Source organism: Plecotus auritus (genome assembly GCF_963455305.1).
Source record: "Plecotus auritus genome assembly, chromosome: 13".
NCBI lineage: Eukaryota > Metazoa > Chordata > Mammalia > Chiroptera > Vespertilionidae > Plecotus > Plecotus auritus.
This window is the reverse complement of record NC_137779.1, coordinates 15,094,245-15,116,315: the sequence shown is the minus strand read 5'-3', so window position 1 is coordinate 15,116,315 and position 22,071 is coordinate 15,094,245. Positions and strand designations below refer to the sequence as shown.

General features: G+C 49.7%; 1 protein-coding gene across 2 annotated transcripts; it reads left to right on the top strand.

The window, feature by feature from the left end:
* The first annotated feature begins 1,639 nt into the window (after positions 1 to 1,639).
* ZNF74 (zinc finger protein 74) lies at positions 1,640 to 19,234 on the top strand. 2 transcript variants are annotated; one of them, XM_080650709.1, is made up of 5 exons: positions 1,640 to 2,150; positions 2,543 to 2,625; positions 12,275 to 12,401; positions 12,856 to 12,951; positions 14,550 to 19,234. In XM_080650709.1, the coding sequence occupies exons 1-5, from the start codon at positions 2,117 to 2,119 to the stop codon at positions 16,208 to 16,210; spliced, it is 2,001 nt and encodes a 666-aa protein (XP_080506835.1). In that variant the 5' UTR covers positions 1,640 to 2,116; the 3' UTR covers positions 16,211 to 19,234. The 2 variants fall into 2 exon arrangements, with proteins under 2 accessions (XP_080506835.1, XP_080506834.1); XM_080650708.1 differs by having other exon boundaries at positions 12,853 to 12,951.
* The last annotated feature ends 2,837 nt before the right edge of the window (positions 19,235 to 22,071 follow it).

Genomic DNA, 22,071 nt, shown 5'->3' with positions numbered 1-22,071 from the left:
CAGAAAGTCTGGCTTGAGCCATTACTCGGGATTCAGTTCTGGGTTAGTCCCTCCTAGCTCACCTTTTGCAACCCCTGCTGCCTCGCCTGTGTTCCCGCCTCTCAGATCCCAGAATGAGACTGCTGGCCAGGAGATGATAAGGGCAGTAGAGGTGACAGAGGCTGAGAGGACATGCAGTGGCAGGGGAGGCCTATGACCTAAAGAGCAGGTCTATCTATTCGGGAATGCTCTGCTGTCTGGACGCTGAGCAGCAGATGGTCTGTCTTTTAAATGTTTATTTATTGAGAGAGAGCGAGCTCAGAGGCACCTGGTCTGAGAGAAGAGCTGGAGCTTTAACTCCTCCCCCTGTACCTCCCCCCATGGGGGCGGTGGGGGGGGGGGGGTCGTTCCAAAGTACTTCTCTCCAGAACGGGCAGGGTCCCTAGGCAGGCCTCTGGAAAACACCATTGATGGTCCCACTCACCACCTCTAGTGTCCTAAGGGAGGGACCTGAGACATTCCTGCGAAGATGGAGGTGGGCCGCCCTAACGGGTTTGGCTCAGTGGATAGAGTGTCGGCCTGCGGACTGAAGGGTCCCAGGGGCATGTACCTTGGTTGCGGGCACATCCCCAGTAGGGGGTGTGAAGGAGGCAGCTGATCGATGTTTCTCTCTCATCGATGTTTCTAACTCTCTATCCCTCTCCCTTCCTCTCTGTAAAAAGTCAATGAAGTATATATTAGAAAAAAGAAGAAAAAAAAGATGGAGGTGGGCCAGAGCCAACACAGATAGGAAAGCCACACACACAAAGGACAATTCCACGTTCAGGGCACCTTTCTCTGGTAACGCCTCCAATTGGGGGCGGGACCAGAGCTCATGGTTTCCGACACCGAAACTACATTTCCCAGAAGGCTGTACAGGGTCGAGACGTCAGAGCAGCTTCGGCACTCCAACGCCCTCTGGGAAATGGAGTCGGCCGAGAGCGAAGCGCAAAGGCTCCCGGGGGCAGTAGTTTGCGTCGTGTCTGTGCCGGCACACTTTCCCGGGGCGACCGCCGCCCTGCTCCTTTGTGGCTGTTGCTTTTGTGGGGAAGCAGTCAGTTCGCTCTGTTCGTCCGCCCCGCGGCCTCTCTGCTGGCCGCACTCCACGCCCGCTGGCTCCAGGTGGCTGAGCTACAGGCCCGGCGCATGGTGCACAAGAGGAGTGTGCGACGGGTTGCGTGGGGCGTGGCGGTGGGATGTGAGCACAGTCAGGGGTGCGGGGATCCTGCTGAGCTGCCTGGCTCGCACCTCGGCGGAGCGCAGGGCCAGTGTGATAGTACAGCCGGGAGTCCGTGTGCGACCCCGCGGGCCTTCCCTGCAGGGTGCTGTTCCTGAGCCCCAGGAGCAGGACCCGCTTCTCTGGGTCTGACCTGGGGCCCAGGTGGTTGCAGATCTGCCCATGCCTCCGGGGAACACAAGAAACGTCCACAGCAATGGAGGGCGGTGAATGGGGCGGGGCCAGGGCGCATGGTTTCAGGCCCCGGAACTACATTGCCCAGAAGGCTGTGCTACACACTCGTCGGAGTCCGGACGTCAGGGCTACTCTGGTGCCCCGACGCCCTCTGGGAAATAGAGTGCGCTGTCTTCGTGGTACAAAGGTTCCAGGGAATTGTAGTTCGCATCCGGTCCGCGCAGGCGCACTTTCCCACGGCAGACGCCAGGTTGCTCCTTTGTGGTGGTCGTTGTCCTTTTGTGGGAGGCAGGTTGGCTCTCTCGCGTATCCGTTCGTCCGTCGGTCAGTCTGTCCATCTGCCCCGGGGTCCGTCTGCCGGCCCCGCTCCGCGCCCACTGTCTCCAGAGGCTGAGCCCCAGGCCTGTCTGGCCCCGCGCGCAGTCCCGGGAGGAGTGTGGCGCGGCGATGGGGTGTGAGCGCAGCCGGGGGTGCGGGGCTCCTGCTAAGCCTGCCTGGCCCCGACCTCGGCGGAGCCCAGGGCCTGTGTGACCGTGCAGCCGGGAGTGCGTGCGCGACCCCGCGGGGCCCCCCTACAGGCCGCTGTCCCTGAGCCCCAGGAGCAGGACCCGCTCCTCTGGGCCTGGCCTGGGGCCCAGGTGGCTGCAGAACTGCCCACGCCTCCGGGGGACGCTACCAAGGGCCGCTATGGAGACCCCTGCCCCGAAGCCCCCGGAGACAGGTACAATAGGCTCTTTCAGTCAGTGGGTCTGTGGGTTTGCAATGAGGAGACTGACAAGAGAGGTCAGGCTGGTTTCCCAGAGCACCAGGAGAGTCGGGCTTCTGCCTCTACCGTGCCCAACCATTCGTTCCCACTGTCCGGAGCGTGCTGATGAGTGGGAGGAAATGGCAATGTTTTCCTTCTTAATGGGAGTGTCTGACACTGAGTGGCAGAATTAACCCCTGATTCTGTATCAGATTATGCCACATACTGGGGCTCGATCCCCCCCACCTGCGGGGGTGGTTCCTGACTCCTCTGATTCTCCTGGGTGCCAGGTGTGGAGTGGTTTTTAGCTCAGTCAGTGCACCTGAGGGCTATGACTGAACAGCCCGTTACTCATTTCTCCTTCCCAGCTCTGTCCTCTCGGGACCTTGCTCTTCTCAAAGATAATCCAGAGGATAAATGGGGTCAGGGTCTCCTGGAAGCCAGGTCCGAGGTGAGTGGCTGTCTTTTCTTACTTCTGAACATCTTGTATTGTTTTTTAAAAAATATTTTATTTATTGACTTTTTACAGAGAGGAAGGGAGAGGGATAGAGAGAGAGAAATCAATCAGCTGCCTCCTGCACACCCCTACTGGGGATGTGCCAGCAACTAAGGTACATGCCCTTGACTGGAATCGAACCTGGGACCCTTCAGTCTGCAGGCGGACACTCTATCCACTGAGCCAAACCGGTGAGGGCTTGTGGTGGTGTTGTTTTTTTTTATTTTATTTTTTTATTTTATTTTATTATTATTATTTTTTAAATAAATCTTTATTCAGATTATTACAATTATTTCTCCTTTTTCCCCCCATAGCTCCCCTCCACCCATTTCCCACCCCACCTTCTGCCCTTACCTCCCCCCCACTGTCCTCATCCATAGGTGTATGATTTTTGTCCATTCTCTTCATGAACCCCCCATACCTCTTTCCCCCTGAGAGTTATCAGTCCACTCCCTTTCTATGCCCCTGATTCTATTATATTCACCAGATTATTCTGTTCCTCAGGTTTTTAATTCATTTGATTTTTAGGTTCGCTTGTTGATAGATATGTATTTGTTGTTCATAATTTTTCTCTTTACTTTTTTCTTCTTCCTCTTCTTTAAGAATACCTTTCAGCATTTCATATAATACTGGTTTGGTGGTGATGAACTCCTTCAGCTTTTTCTTATCTGTGAAGCTCTTTATCTGCCCTTCAATTCTGAATGATAGCTTTGCTGGGTAGAGTAATCTTGGTTGTAGGTTCTTGCTATTCATCACATTGAAAATTTCTTGCCACTCCCGTCTGGCCTGCATAGTTTCTGTTGAGAAGTCAGCTGACAGTCGTATGGGTGCTCCCTTGTAGGTAATTAACTGTTTTTCTCTTGCTGCTTTTAATATTCTCTCTTTGTCTTTTGCTCTTGGCATTTTAATTATGATGTGTCTTGGTGTGGTCCTCTTTGGATTCCTTTTGTTTGGGGTTCTGTGGGCTTCCTGGACTTGTAAGTCTATTTCTTTCACCAGGTGGGGGAAGTTTTCGGTCATTATTTCTTCAAATAGGTTTTCAGTATCTTGCTCTCTCTCTTCTTCTGGCACCCCCATAATTCTGATGTTGGTACGCTTGAAGTTGTCCCAGAGTCTTCTTACATTATCTTCAACTTTTTGGATTTTTTTTTTTTGCTTTTTGCTTTTTTGGTTGAGTGTTTTTTGCTTCTTTGTATTTCAATTCTTTGACTTGATTCTTGGGTTCCTCTATTCTGTTTCTGGGTCTCTGTATAATATTTTTTATTTCAGTCAGTGTATGTTTAATTTCTAGTTGGTCCTTTTTCATATCTTCGAGGGTCTCGTTATATTTATCGGCCTTTTCTAGGATATTCTTAAAAAGTCTTATAACCGTGGTTTTGAATTCTATATCCAGTCGTTTGTTTTCCTCCATTTCTTTCGTTTGTGATCTGATTCTTTGACCCCGCATTTTCACTGATTCCCTGAGTTGGTAAGGTAGATATTTGTGCTAGGTTTCCAATATGGCCCAGTGGGTCTGCTTCCCCAGCTAACCTGAGGTTGACACTCTTGGTGCACCCCTTTGTGGACTGTGTGTACAGCCTTGTTGTAATTAAGTCTTTATTGTTGTTGGTATCACTGGGAAGAATTCACCTCCGGGCCAGTTGGCTGTAAGGATCAGCTGTGTCTATGCTGGGAGAAGTTCGGTGCTGGAGACAGCCTTATAGGATTAGACTTGCCAAATTGCAATAGCCTCTGTGCTCAGCTTGGATGGGGTGGAGTCTCAGTTTTGGCTTCCTGTCAGCCTTGCCCTTGCACGCATGTGCGCTTTCAGTCCTCCGCCTTCCCCAGCTCGAGTCTCCGCCCGAGAGTCCAGACTCCCCCCACAAGAGCGTGGGTCCCCAGGGGCTCGCCTGGAACTGGGGTTCACTGCAGTCAGAACTGGGGCTCAGTGCAGTCAGAATCCTCTGACTCCCTTCCACTAGGGAAAGCCTGTGGCAACTTCCACAGCCTTTGTGCGCACTGGCGCGCGCACGCGGGCACTTTCAGTCCTCCGCCTTCCCTGGCTCCCGAGTCTCCGCCCGAGAGTCCAGACTCCCCCCGTAAGAGCGTGGGTCCCCAGGGGTTCGCCCGGAACTGGGGTTCAGTGCTGTCAGAACTGGGGTTCAGTGCGGTCGGAAGCTTCCTTCCCCCTTCCGCCAGAGAAAGTCAGCCAGGCTCTCAGCCGCCCTTCCTCTCTGCGCGCACAAAGCCCCTTTGCCGTACCTCCAATTCTCTGTGAGCTTTCCTCTTTCCTTCTAGTTGTAGAATTTTCACTCAGCCCGCTTTCCTGTGGTTCTGGATGGTGTCCGTTCTGTCTTTTAGTTGTAGTTTTGAAATTGTTGTGCGAGGTAGCAGTTTAGGTGTTTACCTATGCCGCCATCTTGGTTTCTCCGTGGTGGTGTTTTTTATAAATATATTTTTATTGATCTCAGAGCGGGAGAGAGAAACATTAATGATGAGAATCATTGATTGGCTGCCTCCTGCATGCCCCACACTGGGGATTGAGCCCACAACCCAGGCATGTGCCCTTGACCGGGACCCTTCAGTCCGCAGGCCCACACTTTATCCATCCATTGAACCAAACTAGCTAAGGCTGGTCGTCTTTTTTTTTTAACGTCTTGTTCTTTGTGAAGAGGGTTGGCAGCTTTCTTCAGGAAGCTCTGGGCTTGGGAACAGTTTCAGGTGATGCCCCAAGGGTGCCCTCAAGATGAGTGTCCCTTCCAGCCCAGTTCAGTCCAGTGGGTGGGTCAGTGCCCAGGACCTGCACGCCCACACTATGCCAGGAGCTCCAAAGAGTGGTTTTAGCAGAGCTCCAGCAAGTAGGTCACACGAGATCACTTTGCTCATCTCCTCATGCAGACCCAGGCGAGGTTGGTGACGGTTGTACCAGTTTGGGGGAGCTTTCCCGGGATGAAATCTGGTGTGGGACCGCTAAAGGAAGGGCTGTGTTGCAGTGCTGGGGTAAGAGTGATGGTAGGGGGTATGTCCCTGTGTGCTTTTCCTCTATACTGGGCCCTTGATATGGGACCTTCATGTAAAACTTGGAGTTTTAGAGGATCTGGGGGCTCAGCAAGGAATTGGCTCTGGGGCCACTTCCGCAGCTAAGCAGGACCCAAATCCTTCTTTAGAGACTTAGGGTTCTACCACCTACACTACCCCTACCCATCATAGTATTTAGAAGGATACGGTTGATAAGGAGAGTGTGGGGTAGTGAAAAGGTTAGAGCAGTGGTCGGCAAACTGTGGCTCGAGAGCCGAGGTTTGCCACTCTGTTGACTAATGAGTTTGCCGACCACTGACCTAGACTCTGGATTCCAATAATTACAGGCTGTTGTTGTTCCTTGTGATTAAGCCCCTTAGAGGATTGTCTTTTTTAGGATTTTGTGATTCTGTTAACCCCACTTGAAAGATTACAGACAGCTAGAAATAGCTGTCAAACACGTACTGTGAGATGTGCTCAGCTTCTCTAACGTGTTATGTTCTATAATTCTGTAAAATACTCAGAAGACATGACAATCAAATGCAATACATGATTCTCAATGCCTCACAGACCCAAAAATTCCATCAAAGGCAGTTTGGGACAGTTGAGGAAATTTGAAAATGGGTTGTATCTTAGGTCATATTGTATCAATATTAAATTTTGGGGGTGTGATGATGGCACTGTGATTGTGTAAAAGAATATCCTTAGGAGATGCCAGGCTGATGTGGCTCAGTGGTTAAGCGTTAACCCATGAACCAAGAGGTCACTGGTTCAGTTCCCGGTCAGGGCACATGCCTGGGTTGCAGGCTCAGTCGCATTGGGGGCGCGTACAGGAGGTAGTGAATTGATGATGTTTCTCTTTCATTGATGTTTCTTTCTCTCTATCCCTCTCTTTTCCTCTCTAAAAATCAATAAAGGGGGATTTTTTTTTTTTTTAAGAGAAGTTCCTTGGGAGATACAAGCAGAAAAATGTAGGCTGAGATGTCATGGTATCTGCATCTTACCTTCAGATGATTTAGCAAAGCGCAACATGTGCGTGCGTGTGTGTACATGCATGTGAGTGACTACCTCGAGGTAATGCCCTTCTTGTGCATAGGAATTATTCTTAAAATACCAGCTTCTTAGATCCATGAGTAACTGGCCCTCCTCTCCCGAGTGCTCCTCTCCAGTCTCACTCACACTCACGATCAAGTGTTCTGCTGTCCTGGGACATCCTCAGGGTCCATTCCGCCTTCCCCGCTAGTTTGGTCATCACGTGTGCGTTGATTTCCATAGATGCTCTGGGCTTTTTGTTTCCTGTCCCGAAGAATGAAGACGCACCTGACATGGTCTCCTCCCAGTGGGTTGGGAATACCCCCTCCCAAGAAGGGCTTGTGCAAGGCCCAGATTGTACCCTACTCTTGCTCACTGACAGCCCCATGTGGACTCTGACAGGCCCCTCTCATCAGCACTACATTCTTTTTTTTTCTTTTTTTAAATATTATTTTATTATTTTTTTAAAATATATTTTATTGATTTCTCACAGAGAAGAAAGGAAGAGGATAGTTAGTTAGAAACATCGATGAGAGAGAAACATCAATCAGCTGCCTCCTGCACACCTCCCACTGGGGATGTGCCTGCAACCCAGGTACGTGCCCTTGACCAGAATCGAACCCGACCCTTGAGTCCGCAGGCCGACGCTCTATCCACTGAGCCAAACCGGTCAGGGCAGCACTACATTCTTTTATATATATATATATATATATATATATATATATATATACACACACAGATATATATATGTGTGTGTGTGTGTGTATACACACACACACACACTTTATTGATTTTTTTACAGAGAGGAAGGGAGAGGGATAGAGAGTTAGAAACATTGATGAGAGAGAAACATCCATCAGCTGCCTCCTGCACACTCCCTACTGGGGATGTGCCTGTAACCAAGGTACATGCCCTTGACCGGAATCGAACCCGGGACCCTTCAGTCCGCAGGCCAACGCTCTATCCACTGAGCCACACCAGTTAGGGCAGCACTACATTCTGAGGTCTCTGGAGCTGTGTTTCTGCCCGTTTTCTCCTTCCTCTGCTGATGCCACCACCATTGTGCTTCATTCTCCTGTGCCTCAGTTATGGATGTGTTCTCAGCGTCTGTCCTCACACCCACCTTCTCAGTGGGATTTTTTTGCATCAGGTTTATTGAGGTATAATTTATATACAATAAAGTTCTTCAATTTTAAGTGTAGGATTTGATGAATTTGGGCAAGTATATACAGTTGTGTAACCAGCACCACAATCATGACATAGAACATTTCCATCAGATATTAAATATATGTATGATTATCAATGTTACTGATTTTAAAAAAAAGCTATCTTTTGTCTGGCTGGTGTGGCTCAGTGATTGTCAATCCATGTACCAAGAGGTCGATGTTCAATTCCCAGTCAGGGCACATGCCCGGGGTTGTGAGCTCTAGCCCCAGTAGGGGCATGCAGGAAGCAGCCGATCCATGTCTCTCTCTATGTTTCCATCTCTCTTTCCCTCTGCCTTCTTGTCCCTCTAAAATCAATAAAAACATTTTTTAAAAAATCTAATATTTTTTAGAAAAAGCTATCTTTGGGAAAAAATCTATCTTGGTTTCCTTTTATTTCTTTTAATCTTTATTGTTGATAGTATTGCAGGTGTCCTCCACCCCCCCCCCCCCCACACACACACCCTTCTACCCGGTTCCCACCCCACCCCACCCCAGGCCTCACCCCTTACTGTGTCCATAGGTAAGATCTTTGGTTAATCTCTTTCCACTCCCCTTCTCTCTGAGATTCGTCAGTCTGTTCTATGCTTTCATGCCTCTGATTCCATTTTATTCACCAATTTATTTTGTTCATTAGATTTCTTGTTCATTTATTTTGATTTTTAGATTTGATTGTTTTTTTAATTGTTTGAAGTATTACAAATAGTAGTACATATGTCTCCTTTTTTTTTTTTTCCTTCCCCATTGACCTTCCCCCGGCCTCCCCTTCCCCCCAGTACATGCCTTTACCTGTCCCCTCCCCCCAGTGTTTTTTATCCATTGGTTATGCTTATATGCATGCGTACAAGTCCTTCGGTTGATCTCTTACAGCCCCCCCCCCCCCCCCCCCGAAACCTCCTCTGCCTTCCCACTGTAGTTTGACAGTCTGTTCAATGCTTCTTTGCCTCTGTATCTATTTTTTCCCCATTTCATTCCTTTAAAAAATCTTGCCTCTGCAGACTAGTAGATTAGATTGTTGATAAATATGTTTGTTGTCATTTTATTGTTCGTATTTTTTTATCCCTCTTCCTCCTTCTCCTCCTCCTCTTCCCCTCTCCTTCTTCAATTATGTCCTTCAACGTTTCATATAATACTGGTTTGGTGGTGATGAACTCCTTTAGCTTTTTGGCTCAGCCTCCCGTCACCTGAGCTGGGCACTCTAGGTGCACACCTGTGTGGGCTGTGTGCACAGTCTTGTAGTTGAGCCTTGATTGCTGTTGGTGTCTGGGAGGAGCTGACCTCCAGGCCAATTGGCTGTGAGGACCAGCTGCAAAGACAGTGGGAGAGCTGCTATGCAGGAGGCGAGGCCCGGCTGTGAAGCAAGGCAGGCTGGTGCTAGGGCTGGTCTTGGGCCTTTTATTGATGGGTTTGGGGCATGCTGTTACCAGCTGCAGCTTGTTTGAGAGATTTTAGCAAAGTCTGAAAGCCTGAGCCAGGACAGGCTATTCATATGGAAAAGCTGCTGCTGCAAACAGCTTGGGTGGGGCTGCAAATTAGGTGGGGCAGGATTCAGGGAATCCCCAGGGCGGAGCAAACAGTGTGCTCCAGGCTGGTTGAGACTCAAATATGGCTGCCAGTCAGCCCTATGACAAGGAGAGGTCGCAGCACAGGAATAATAACCCCTGTGAGCACCCCCATCTGGGTGAGGGCCACCCCTGAGTTCCTGCCCTGATGCCAGACAATCCAGTTCCTCCCTGCATGTACCCGGGTCCCTTGGTGCTGGAGTTTGGAAGAAGCGGGACTGGGTAAGTTTGTGTGCTGTCCCTTTAAGAGGGACACCTGAGATTGTAGCAGCCTCCATGTCACTCAGCCATATCCCTGCTGGTTTTTACTGCCCGAAGTTATAGGGACTTCTCTTCCCAGCTCTGGGACCTTGGGCTGGGGGTCTGGTGTGGGTCTGGGACCCCTTGCTCCTCACGGGCGGCCTCTGCAGATACGATCTCCCTCCTGATTCAAAAACACCACACGTGGTCCCGGACCAGCTCATTCTGCGCCTCCCCCGCTCCTACCAGTCTCTGCTTGCTTCTTTCCTTCTCTAGTTGTGGGACCTCCACTCAGCCACCTGTCAGGCGGTTCTGAGCGATGGCGGTTCTGAGTGATGGTGGTTCTGTATTTTATAGTTGTCATTTTGATGTGGTCGTGGGAGGCCACGAGTACATATGCCGCCATCTTGGTTCTCCTTTTGTTGATTTCTGATCCTTATTATTTCCTTCCTTTATGCTGATTTCTTAAGGTTGAATCTTGGATATTGATTTGACACTCTTCTCTCTGCATACAGCATTCATTGCTAGAAATTTCCCCCTTAGTAAGCACTGCCTTAGGTACATCCCACAAATTTTATGTTGCATTTTCATTGTTAGTTCAAAATAGTTGTGATATCTTCTTCAGCTATGCCTTTTTTAGTAGCGTGTTAATTTCCAAACATTTGTGGGATTTTCCTGTTGTCTTTCTATTATGGATTTCTAATTTCATTCATTGGTAGTCAGAAAAGGAACTTGGTATAATTTGAATTCTTTCAAATGTACTAAGACCTATTTTATTGCCCAGAATGTGGTTTATCTTGGTAAATGTTCTGTGTGCACTTGAAAAGAATATGTATTCTGCCCTGGCCATGGAGCTCATTGGTTAGAGCATCGTCCTGATACGTCAAGGTTGTGGGTTCAATCCCTGTCAGGGCATATACAAGAAAGCAACCAAGAATTCGTAAGTGGAACAGCCGATCAATATCCCCCCCCCCCCGCTCTAATCAACTCTCTTTCTAAAATCAAATAAGTTAAAAAGTATAAGCCACTTTTAGAACTAAAGGTCAAACTCCTGTGACCCCGGAGGGGGTCCCCACTTTTGCTGACTACCTGGTAAGCACCTGGTAGGCGTGAGGCCTCTTCTCAAGGCTGACAGTCTGCGCCCCTCGCCTGACTTTGGGTGCTGATGTGGGTCCAGAGCTTCTCGAGGAGTCTGGTGGCCCCTGGGAGCGTGGCCCCACCAGACACTCCCCAGCAAATGCTTACAAGGTGGGAACCAGACTTCCCTCCCTTGGTTTATTTTTCACTCTTACGTTTAACGTAACTACATCCCAGCTGCAGTTAAGCCAGGCGGCCAGGGCACCAGCATCTTGAAAAAGACAGCATTTAGTCAGCAGCTGCTTAGAAAGCAGCCGCCCACCCTTGCTGCCTGAGGGCAGAGCTCTGGCGGCCTTGAGAGCTTATTGTCAGGGTTGGGGGTGGTGGGGACCGGGTGGAGCATGAGTGTGGAGACTGTTAGGGGCCACAGCCTGGAGGCTCAGGGCAGGTGAGGAGCCCCGGGTGGTAGAAGAGCCTAGGATTTGAGGGCATAGGTACTGGTAGAGTCATTAGGGGCATTTGTGACACTTGGAACCAGAGTGACCAAGTGGGTGGAGGGGTTACCCTGCATTCAGTGGCCGGCTTTGGAGGAGGGATGGGCCAGGAGTCAGGCCTGGGAGGGCAGGGGAGCGGAGTGCAGTAGGAAGGAGGGAGGGGCGGGCAGGAAGGACGTGGAATAGCTCTGTTACAGAAAACCGGAGAAGAACCAAGCAATACTTAGAGAGATGGAGTTACATTTATTATGCGCGGGTCCAGAGGAAAATGTCTCTCAAATTCTGGGCCCCAACATGGAGGAACTTTCCCTATTTATATGTTTTTACCTTGTCTTCCAAATATGGGGTGTTTCCGGCCCCCTTTGCAAGTTCTTAAAGAGCCCCTGTGTGCTGGGGCCTTGAGACCTCAACCAAAGGCCTGGCCTGGTGCCAGCACTGATAACTTCGTCCGGGGAAGGTTTAATGGCCTCTCTGAAGTGGGAGTAGTCTTATTTTCCTTATTATTTAAGCAAGCAAGCATCTACAGAAGCCAAATAGCAGGGTTAAAATTTCAAACAGCAGTTTTTATGTAAGATGGATGCTTCAGCTCCTTTGGTCTCTTAGGCTCGGAACTTGCTGGTAAGCCCAGGGTTTGCTTCCTTAGGGTCAGGGCCTTTGGCAGCGGTGAGATTCGCACAGGGTTTCTGGGTTCTTTGTGTTATGCTCTCAAGTTCTCTAAGTTTGACATTCTTACCCAGAACTTCTCACAGCAGCTTCCGTCCAGCGTGGCAGGCACAGGGGCTGCCCAGTGAGCCGGGCCCTTCGGGTCCAGAAAGCCAGGTCCAGATGGTGATTCCTGGCCCAGCTGTGGTGTGTACGTGGGACTGTATGACAGATGACGTCTAAGCACAACCTCCACGCTTGGGAGGTCACAGAGGTCAACCCTAATTCCCTTGGAAGCATGAACCCAGTGGGAATCACTCCCACCCCGGGTGACTGAGAATGTGTGTCATCCCAGGAGTCGGTGACTTTCAAGGATGTGGCCGTGGACTTCACCCAGGAGGAGTGGGGCCAGCTGGACTCGCCTCAGAGGGCCCTGTACCGGGACGTGATGCTGGAGAACTACCAGAACCTTCTGGCCCTGGGTAAGAGGCTCCCCGAGGCTCGGAGTCTGTGGTCTGGGCATTCTGCCACACCACAGGTATGACCGAGTCCCCCTTCAGCACCAGCCTGGTGTGGGGGTTGTGGTCTCTGTGGTGCTACTGGCATCCTTGCCTGGAGGTGTGGCTGGACACAAGATGAGCCAGAACGAGAGGGAGAGGGTGGATAGCGTCCTGGAAGCCTGACCTGCCCTGGAGCTTTCCAAGGGAGATGGGGGGGCGTGGGATACCCATGGATTCCTCAGGGCGGGGGAGGAATACCCATGGGTTCCTCAGAATGCATGCCTCATTTGAGTTCCCATTCTGGGACCCCCATCCTCGGGGATGGCACACACCTCTCTGTGCCAGCTCGTGCTGTTCTGGGAGCTCTCCTGCCCCATCACTGGTTCTGGGGAGAGAGCTGCAGCACACAGCCATGCCACTTCCTCCCCACAAGCAGGGCCTCCGGTCTGTAAGCCAGAAGTGATCTCCCATCTGGAACGAGGCGAAGAGCCATGGCAGGTGCCCAGAGAAGTCCTGGGAGGGGCTCGTCCAGGTGAGAGGGGGGTACAAGGGAAGGATGTGGAGCCCCCACCCCCAGCACCCCTCCTACCACCCCATGTGGCCCTCCCATCATAGCCCTTTTCCCTCCACAGTCCACTGCCCCAGCTCCATCTGCACCTGCTCATTGCCCCTTCTAGAACCCTCCCTCTTCCCTTCCCAGACACGGTGCTGGGAATATAGCAAGGAAACAGGCAAAGACATCTGCCTTCTGTTGGCAGGAGACAGAAGTAATTTTTCTTTTTTAAAAAAAATATTTTTATTGATTTCAGAGAGGGAGGGGTGGGGGAGTTCTTTTTCCCCCTCTGGAACAAGGGACATTTATTTATTTATTTTTATTTTTTATTTTTTTTTTAATATACCCTACTGATATTTTACAGAGAGGAAGGGAGAGGGATAGAGAGTCAGAAACATCAATGAGAGAGAAACATCGATCAGCTGCCTCCTGCACACCTCCTACTGGAGATGTGCCCGCAACCAAGGCACATGCCCCTGACCGGAATCGAACCCGGGACCCTTCAGTCCGCAGGCCGACGCTCTATCCACTGAGCCAAACCGGTTTTGGCTGGAACAAGGGACATTTAAAAAAAATTTTTTTTAATAGGGTATGAAGTAAATGAGTCTCTTTTTTTAATTTAGTAACTTGAGAGAAAAACATCAATTTATTGTTCCACTAATTTTTTTAATATATGTATTTTTACTGATTTCAGAGAGGAAGGGAGAGAGATGGAAACATCAATGATGAGAGAGAATTATTGATCAGCTGCCTCCTGCACGCCCCACACTGGGGATCGAGCCCACAACCTGGGCATGTGCCCTGGCCAGGAATCGAACCATGACCCCCTGGTTCATAGGTCAACACTCAACCACTGAGCCACGCCAGCCGGGCTGTGGTTCCACTTATTGATGCATTCATTGGTTGCTTCTTATATGTGCCTGACCAGAGATCGAACCCACAAGCTTAGCATATTGGGATGAGACTCTAACCAACCGGCCAGGACGGGACATTTTAAATTTATGGTTTTTGGACTTGCATTTATCCCAGCCAGCACTGACCTGGTTCTGACACACAGCAGTCTCTCAGTAGATGTTTCAATAAGTGAATCGTAGCCCTAGCTGGTTGGCTCAGTGGATGGAGTGTCAGCCTGCAGACTGAAGGGTCCCTGGTTCGATTCCGGTCAAGGGCACATGCCTGGGTTTTGGGCTTGATCCCCAGTGTGGGGCGTACAGGAGGCAGCCGATCAATGATTCTCTCTCATCGTTGATGTTTCTATCTCTCTCTCTCTCCTTTCCTCTCTGAAATCACCAAAAATACACATATTTTTTAAAAAGTGAATCATATCCATGAGCCCTTGACCCCCTGGCTCTTTCTGGAATTCCCTTTCGGGGGCTCCTTTCCCTGTTTCTCTCTCTGCCCTTCTTACCAGCTTGTCTTACCCTGCATGTGCCCCTCCCACCTGTGCTCTTGAGCGCCCTCTGTTGGTCTCTGCTCTCTTTTCTATGCTTACCTGCACCTCCAGGCCAGATCTCAAGTCTGAGTGCCGGTGCCACACCTCGCCTGCTTACAGAAAACTGCATTTCCGCTTCTTACAGAGGGGGAGCCCAGGCCGGAAATGAAGGAGCTGTGTCAGCAGCAGGGTATCCACAAGGAAGAGCCAGCACAGGAGTCGATGGTGGAGGGGCCGGCGAGCCTCGGTCCAGGCGCTGGGTGGGCCTGGGAGGGCCCAGTGGCTGCTCTGTCTAGAGGTGAGGCTGTGCTCTGGAGGTGCGTGCCCCCCGGCCGTGGGGAGGTTTCCACAGAGGAGCGCCGGCAGGGACACGAGGCGTCTGCGGAGGCATTGCCCCTCAGGTGCCCCCTCCCCGCCCAGCAGAGCACAGGAACTCTCATTCCTACCGAGGGAGAGTCTCCTCACAGACACCCCGAGAACTGCCAGTCCAGTGAGGCTGTCACCCTGCACCAGGGGCTGTCACCCAGCACAGGGAGAAACAGCTGCAAGGCCAGTGAACACAGGCAACCCCCCGCCAACAGGCATCCGAGCGCGGGGGCCGGGGAGGGTCTCTTCGCGTGTGGCCAGTGCGGGAAAGCCTTCCGCCAGCGCTCGTCCCTCACCCTGCACCAGCGCTGGCATGCCCGGGAGAAAGCCTACAGGTGTGGCGAGTGCGGCAAGGCCTTCACCTGGAGGACCAACCTCATCGAGCACCAGAGGATCCACACCGGGGAGAAGCCCTTCCTCTGCGGCGAGTGCGGGAAGGCCTTCAGCTGTCACTCCTCGCTGAACGTGCACCACAGGACGCACACCGGCGAGAGGCCCTACAAGTGCACGGGCTGCGAGAAGGCCTTCAGCTGCAGCTCGCTGCTCAGCATGCACCTCCGGGTCCACACCGGGGAGAAGCCCTACAAGTGCGGCGAGTGCGGGAAAGCCTTCAACCAGAGGACGCACCTGACCCGGCACCACAGGATCCACACGGGAGAGAAGCCATATAAGTGTGACGCGTGCGGGAAGGCCTTCACCTGCCACTCATCCCTGACCGTGCACGAGAAGATCCACAACGGCGACAAGCCCTTCAAATGCAGCGACTGCACGAAGGCCTTCAATAACCGTTCCCGCCTCACCCTCCACCAGAGGATCCACACGGGAGAGAAGCCCTTCAAGTGCGGCGACTGCGGGAAGGGCTTCATCTGCCACTCCTACCTGGTCGTGCACCAGAGGATCCACAGCGGGGAGAAGCCCTTCAAGTGCAACGAGTGTGGGAAAGCCTTCAGCTCCCACTCCTACCTCATCGTGCACCAGAGGGTCCACACGGGGGAGAAGCCGTTTGACTGCAGTCGGTGCTGGAAGGCCTTCAGCTGCCAGTCGTCCCTCATCGTGCACCAGCGGATCCACACGGGGGAGAAGCCCTATAAATGCGGCCAGTGCGGCAGAGCGTTCAGCCAGAATCACTGTCTCATTAAACATCAGAAAACCCACTCTGGGGAGAAGCCGTTTAAATGTAACGAATGTGGCGAAGTGTTCAGCTGGAGCACCCACCTCACTGAGCACCAGAGGACACACCGCGAAGAGAAGCCCTTTGCCATCCAGTTCAACAAGCACTTGCTGAGCACATACTGTGTTCCCGGCAGCCTGCTGGGTGCAGGTGGCGTGGATGTGAGCGGCATGGACCCCATCAACTCGCTGGACATGGCAGAGCTCCTGTGTGTGGTTCAGCCCTCAGCCAGCAGGAACTTCCCCCTGGGTAGCAAACCTGGAAATTAACATGGTGTGCTTGTCCTCTGGCTTCTTCCCCGGGTGAACGGGAAGCACAGGGACGCCTGCGTATGTGCCGCCACAGACACCCTCTCATGAGCGGTCTCACCTCCCGGAGAAGGGATGCCCTGCAGGAGAGTCGAGTTGATGTCCCAGGGTCCCGTTTCCTCTGATGGGTTTGGGAGTCACTGACCAGGGATTCCATCTTTCCTGCAGATAAAAGAAAGGTCTGTCAATCATGTCCTCAGGCTCCTGGCATGAGTTAGATCAAGAATTTCATCTGTGAACTATTATATTTAGAATAATATGAAGACTTTTTGAAAACCAGAATTATGAACAGTGTTGCCTCCAAGCAAACATTATTGTATTGCTGGCGAGGAGAATAATCTCAGAGGCGGGAGTTTGGGAAAAAGCGAATTTCCTGGACTCACCTTCCAAGTGGCTCCACCGCCGAGTCCTTTGCTAGAGGCCGCACCCACGTCACAGAAGCACAGTCAGCATCAGACGTGCAGGCCTCACACCTGGCCGCCGGGTCATGCTGGCAGCGGAGCACGCAGGCGGTGCCGGTGCGTTCGGGGAGGATGGGTGCAGTGTCGGGACAGATGAGCCTGGAAGTCCACCTTCCCCCCAAGCTGGGGCTGCCTGCGGGGCCTCCCCTCACCATGAAGCTCAGCTCATCAGTGCAACCCTGAGGGAGAAGCCCCTCCCCGAGACCATCCCCATGTTCCCTGCAGGGACAGGAGGACACGGTTCATCTGGAATTAACATTCTTTCTACTCAGTTCTGAGCAACTTCAAGATGCCTTCTCAGTGATAATACTTGACATTTGTATAGAGCACTATAGTTTATGAAATGCTTTTTCTTATACTTTCTAAATTACGGAGGCAAGATAACCACATTTCAGAGAATGTGGAATAAATGAGAGAAAACACCCATAATTCTTAATAAAGCTGCCTTTTGCACTTTGATGCATTATTTGTTTTCATATTGCATTTTTACATCACTTTAAACCTAGTGGATATATCATTTTAATCTCCTTTCCCCACTTAGCTGCATAGAACTTCTTTCCAAGTGACTGACTGCACTGTCTGTGGAGTCATAATTCTAAGTGGAAGCATAGTATTCTGTTAGATATTCTCTTGTTGGCTGTTGAGTTATTTCTATTTTTCTCACTATTTCTATTTTTCTCACTATTACAAATCATTCTTCATGGAGCATTTTTGGGTTATACTTCTTCAGCATTTTCGGAGAGTAGATTTCGAAAAGTGCAATTTTTGAGATGAAACGAATAGCTTAAGGCAGTGGTCGGCAAACTCATTAGTCCACAGGGCCAAATATCAATAGTACAGCGACTGAAATTTCTTTTGAGAGCCAAATTTTTTAAACTTAAACTTCTTCTAACGCCACTTCTTCAAAATAGACTCGCCCAGGCCGTGGTATTTTGTGGAAGAGCCACACTCAAGGGGCCAAAGAGCCGCATGTGGCTCGCGAGCCGCGGTTTGCCGGCCACTGGCTTAAGGAATCATCTCAGTATGTTTTTGGTTGTGTGTTTGCGAAGTAATCCTGTTTCCTTACCAAGGAACCAATCAGCAGCGCCCGCCAGGTAGGAACATCCTTGCACGTCATCTGGACACAGGCACCGTTCAGAGTGGATGCCCGGACGGCCTTTGTTCAGGGCACGGTGACGACACAGCCGTGAGCCTGGGCCTGGGCGCCATCGCCTTCCTCCGAGTGTCTGAGCTGGCCTGGCACCCTGCGGTCCCGGGGACACCTGGCAGTCCTGGGCCCTTCCTCCGTGACAAATAGGAGACGTTCCACATCACATCTGCGCTGGGAAAACACAAATACAGTCTAGGCCCGATTCATGATTATCATCCTAATTCTTCTTTTTCTTTTTAAAGGAAAGGAAACCTCTTCACGGGTCCTGGGCCCTGTGTCTACTGTGCGCCTGAAGTGCCAGTTGTTAGTATAAGCGCACCATGGCAAGCGCACGATCTCCTCACTTGTCATATTTGGCATTTTGATACATTACAATGTTATTCATTTTTTTCTACCTTTTCCCCCTTTCATATGAATTGTCTATTCCTATCTTTTGTCCACTATTCCATTCTTTGTTTTTTAAATACATATACAAATAAATATATACAACATATACACACTCAACATATATTACCTTAGCACATTTTCTATCTTTGTTACTGCATTTTTTTAGGTACAGAGGTTTTAAAATTCTGTGTAATAAGGTCTATTAGATTTTTTTCCTTTCTGTTTCTCTTTGGCTCTTAGAAAGCCTCTCTCAAGTCTATTTTTGGGTCTATATTTTTATATTTATCTCTTAAACCCTCTATCTATCTGGGATATAAAATTTAAGGTCCCTGCATCGTTGTTGAATTGCGTTCCTCACTGTTCAGAGGCCTGTCTTTCCTTTCATTGTAGCTCCATACTTCACTTTAACATCCGGCTTGTAAAAGATCTTGTTTTATCTGTTCTTTCAGGGAGCCAGGTATCACTTTCTTGGAACGTAACTTCTTCCTTCCCCTGCATATGTCATTGGGATTCTGGTTAGAATTGACTAGTTTGTGAAAAATTAAGTTCCATGTAATACTGTCTTCACATAAAAGAATGTGGTAGGTAACGTCATTCCAACCTACCTCTACCCATCAGAAAAATTTTACAGTTTTCTACATAAGTGTTCCCACATTTATTCTTAAGTTTATTCTGATTTTGTGGAGTTTGTAAATTAGGTATTTTTGTTATATACAGGACCACTATTGATTATGTATATCTCCTTGTATATTTGTTTTATACCTAACAACTTTACTGAGTTATTCTAAGGTCTCTAACAGTTTCTCAGTTTATTGGGTGTTCTAGGTAAACAGTCATAGCAGCTGGAAATAAAAAGCTTGCCTCTCCTTTCCATATAGTAGTAGCCTTTAATTTCATTTCTTTTTCAAACCCACATTGGGCTGTGGCTGGGTGGCTCAGTTGGTTAGAGCAGTGGTCGGCAAACTCATTAGTCAACAGAGCCAAATATCAACAGTACAACGATTGAAATTTCTTTTGAGAGACAAATTTTTTAAATTTAAACTTTTTCTAACGTCACTTCTTCAAAATAGGCTCGCCCAGGCTGTGGTATTTTGTGGAAGAGCCACACTCAAGGGGCCAAAGAGCCACATGTGGCTCGCGAGCCGCAGTTTGCCGACCACTGGCTTAGAGCGTCATCCCAATACACCAAGGTGTGGGTTCCATCCCTGGTCAGGGCACATACAAGAACTGAACAGTTGCCAAAACCGGTTTGGCTCAGTGGATAGAGCGCCGGCCTGCGGACTGAAAGGTCCCGGGTTCGATTCCGTTCAAGGGCATGTACCTTGGTTGCAGGCACATCCCCAGTGGGAGGTGTGCAGGAGGCAGCTGATCGATGTTTCTCTCTCATCGATGTTTCTAGCTCTCTATCCCTCTCCCTTCCTCTCTGTGAAATATCAATAAAATATATTTTTTTAAAAAAAGAATTGAACAGTAAATGCATAAAAAAGTGGAACAACAAATGCTGTTTCTCAAATCAATTAAAAAAAAAAAACTTTAAGAAAAAACAAAACAAAACAAAAAAAACCACCCACATTGGCCAGCACTTCCAGAGCATCACTGCGTTGGGGACATTGGTCATCGGAGGTAGATGTGTGTCCATCTCAGAACATTTTGGGTCTAAGACTCAGTTGTAGCTGGGGTGGTCACACGGCCCAGTTCTGTCCCATGAGGCTCAAGTGGAGGTCCGCCAGAGATGTAGAAAAAGCCTTTGCTTTCCTGATAGAAATATTATCCTTCCTCCTTCTGCCTGGAACTTGGATGCCACGCCCAGAGGTGTGGTAGTCATGTTACAACCTTGAGGCAATTGACAAAAGCCACACACAGTGAAATGGAAAACTAGAAGGATCCTAGGCCTTGGATGAAATTTTTGAGCAACTGTTTCAGCACCGACATTCAAGTCCCGAGTTCTTGCTGTGTAAGAAAAGGAAAGCCTCAATCCGCACAGCTGCTGCCCTCCTCGCTGGGACAGCACCTGGGTGTTTATTCGGACTTGAAGGGAAACAGAGCCAGTATTTCACTATTCGGAAATCGCCAACCCTTGTCCAGACTGATGGTTCACATTAATGAATTACCTTTATGGGCCTAGTTTGCAAAAACTTTTTTTTTTTTTAAACTTTTTTTTTTTGTCTAAAGTTTTACATATGTCTCCTTTTCCCCCAATTGACACCCCACACACAGCCATTCCCACCCCGGGCAAGCCCCCACCGCCCCAGTGTCCATTGGTTATGCCAGTGGTCGGCAAACTGTGGCTCGCGAGCCACATGCAGCGCCGGAGCCGCGGTTTGCCACTCTGTTGACTAATGAGTTTGCCGACCACTGCGTAAGGCATTATCCTTACCCAGAAGTTTTGACTTCAGGTTAAAGACAGTACATTATTAAAATGTTTTTTAAGTGTTTTTCCCTACGGCAGTGGTCGGCAAACTCATTAGTCAACAGAGCAGCAAACCGCGGCTCGCGAGCCATATGTGGTTCCCAAGCCACAGTGTGCCGACCACTGGGTTATGCTAATAGCTAAAACCTTTTTTAATTATTAATTTGAGAGAGAGAGAGGGAGGGAGAGAAAGAGAAACATTGATTTGTTGTTCCATTTATTTATACATTGACTGGTTGGTTCTTCCATGTTCCCTGACCAGACATTGAACCCGCAACCTTGGCGTATCAGGACGATGCTCTAACCAACTGAGATACCTGGCCGGGGCTGTTAAGGCTTTGAAAAATCAGCATTCGATGCTGAATTTGACCAAACCTTCTTGGCTTATCTCAGAAATGATTATATGGGTTTCCTTCCTTGTTACGGAGATACAGTTGAATTTATAGAGATTTTCTAACACCATCTTTGTATTATTGGAATAAACCCCACTTAGCACTGGTGCATTGTTTACTATGTGTGGACTCGCTTTTCTAGAACTTGGGGTGCAACCAGCAGAATTGCCCAACAGTGAGCCCAATATTTCACTCCAAGTTTGGCCTGGAAATAAACCACCTGTGACCGTACCCAGGAGGAAGGGTCATGCCAACTCCTCAGTGGCTTCATCGATAGGACTGTCATCCCCCTTGTTAAAAAAAATAGCCACTGAGTAGTGGTTAGAGCGTCAGCCAATAGACCAAAGGGTCACAAGTTTGGTTCCCGGTCAAGGGCACATACCTGGGTTGTGGGTTCGCTCCCTGCCCCTGGTTGGGGTGCTTACAGGAGGCAACCAATGGATGTGTTTCCCTCACATGGATGTTTCCCTTTTTTTCTCTTCTCCCCTCCCCCTCACTCTCAGAAAAGCAGTGGAAAAAATATCCTCAGGCCCTAACTGGTTTGGCTCAGTGGATAGAGCATCGGCCTGTGGACCAAAGGGTCCCAGGTTTGATTCCGGTCAAGGGCATGTACCTTGGTTGCGGGCACATCCCCAGTAGGGGGTGTGCAGGAGGCAGCTGATCGATGTTTCTAGCTCGCTATACCTCTCCCTTCCCCTCTGTAAAGAAATCAATAAAATATCTTTAAAAAAATTTTTTTAAATCCTCAGGTGAGGATTAAACAACAAATAAATACGTAAATAAAAATAAATGTGGGGGTGGGGTGGGGGCCTCCCCCAGACCATGGCATGGTGGCTGGGAAGATCCCCTGATATGGGCATCAGCAAGGAGATGCACCAGGTGCTGTCGCTTTCTAGATGGTGGCTTAGGACGGACTTGTCATCTCTGAATCATGGAAACGACAGGTACTTATCTCTTGCAATCAGTACAATGAGCAATTTCCACTTTGAACAGTAACGTATAGGGTCCATCACTCCCTATGA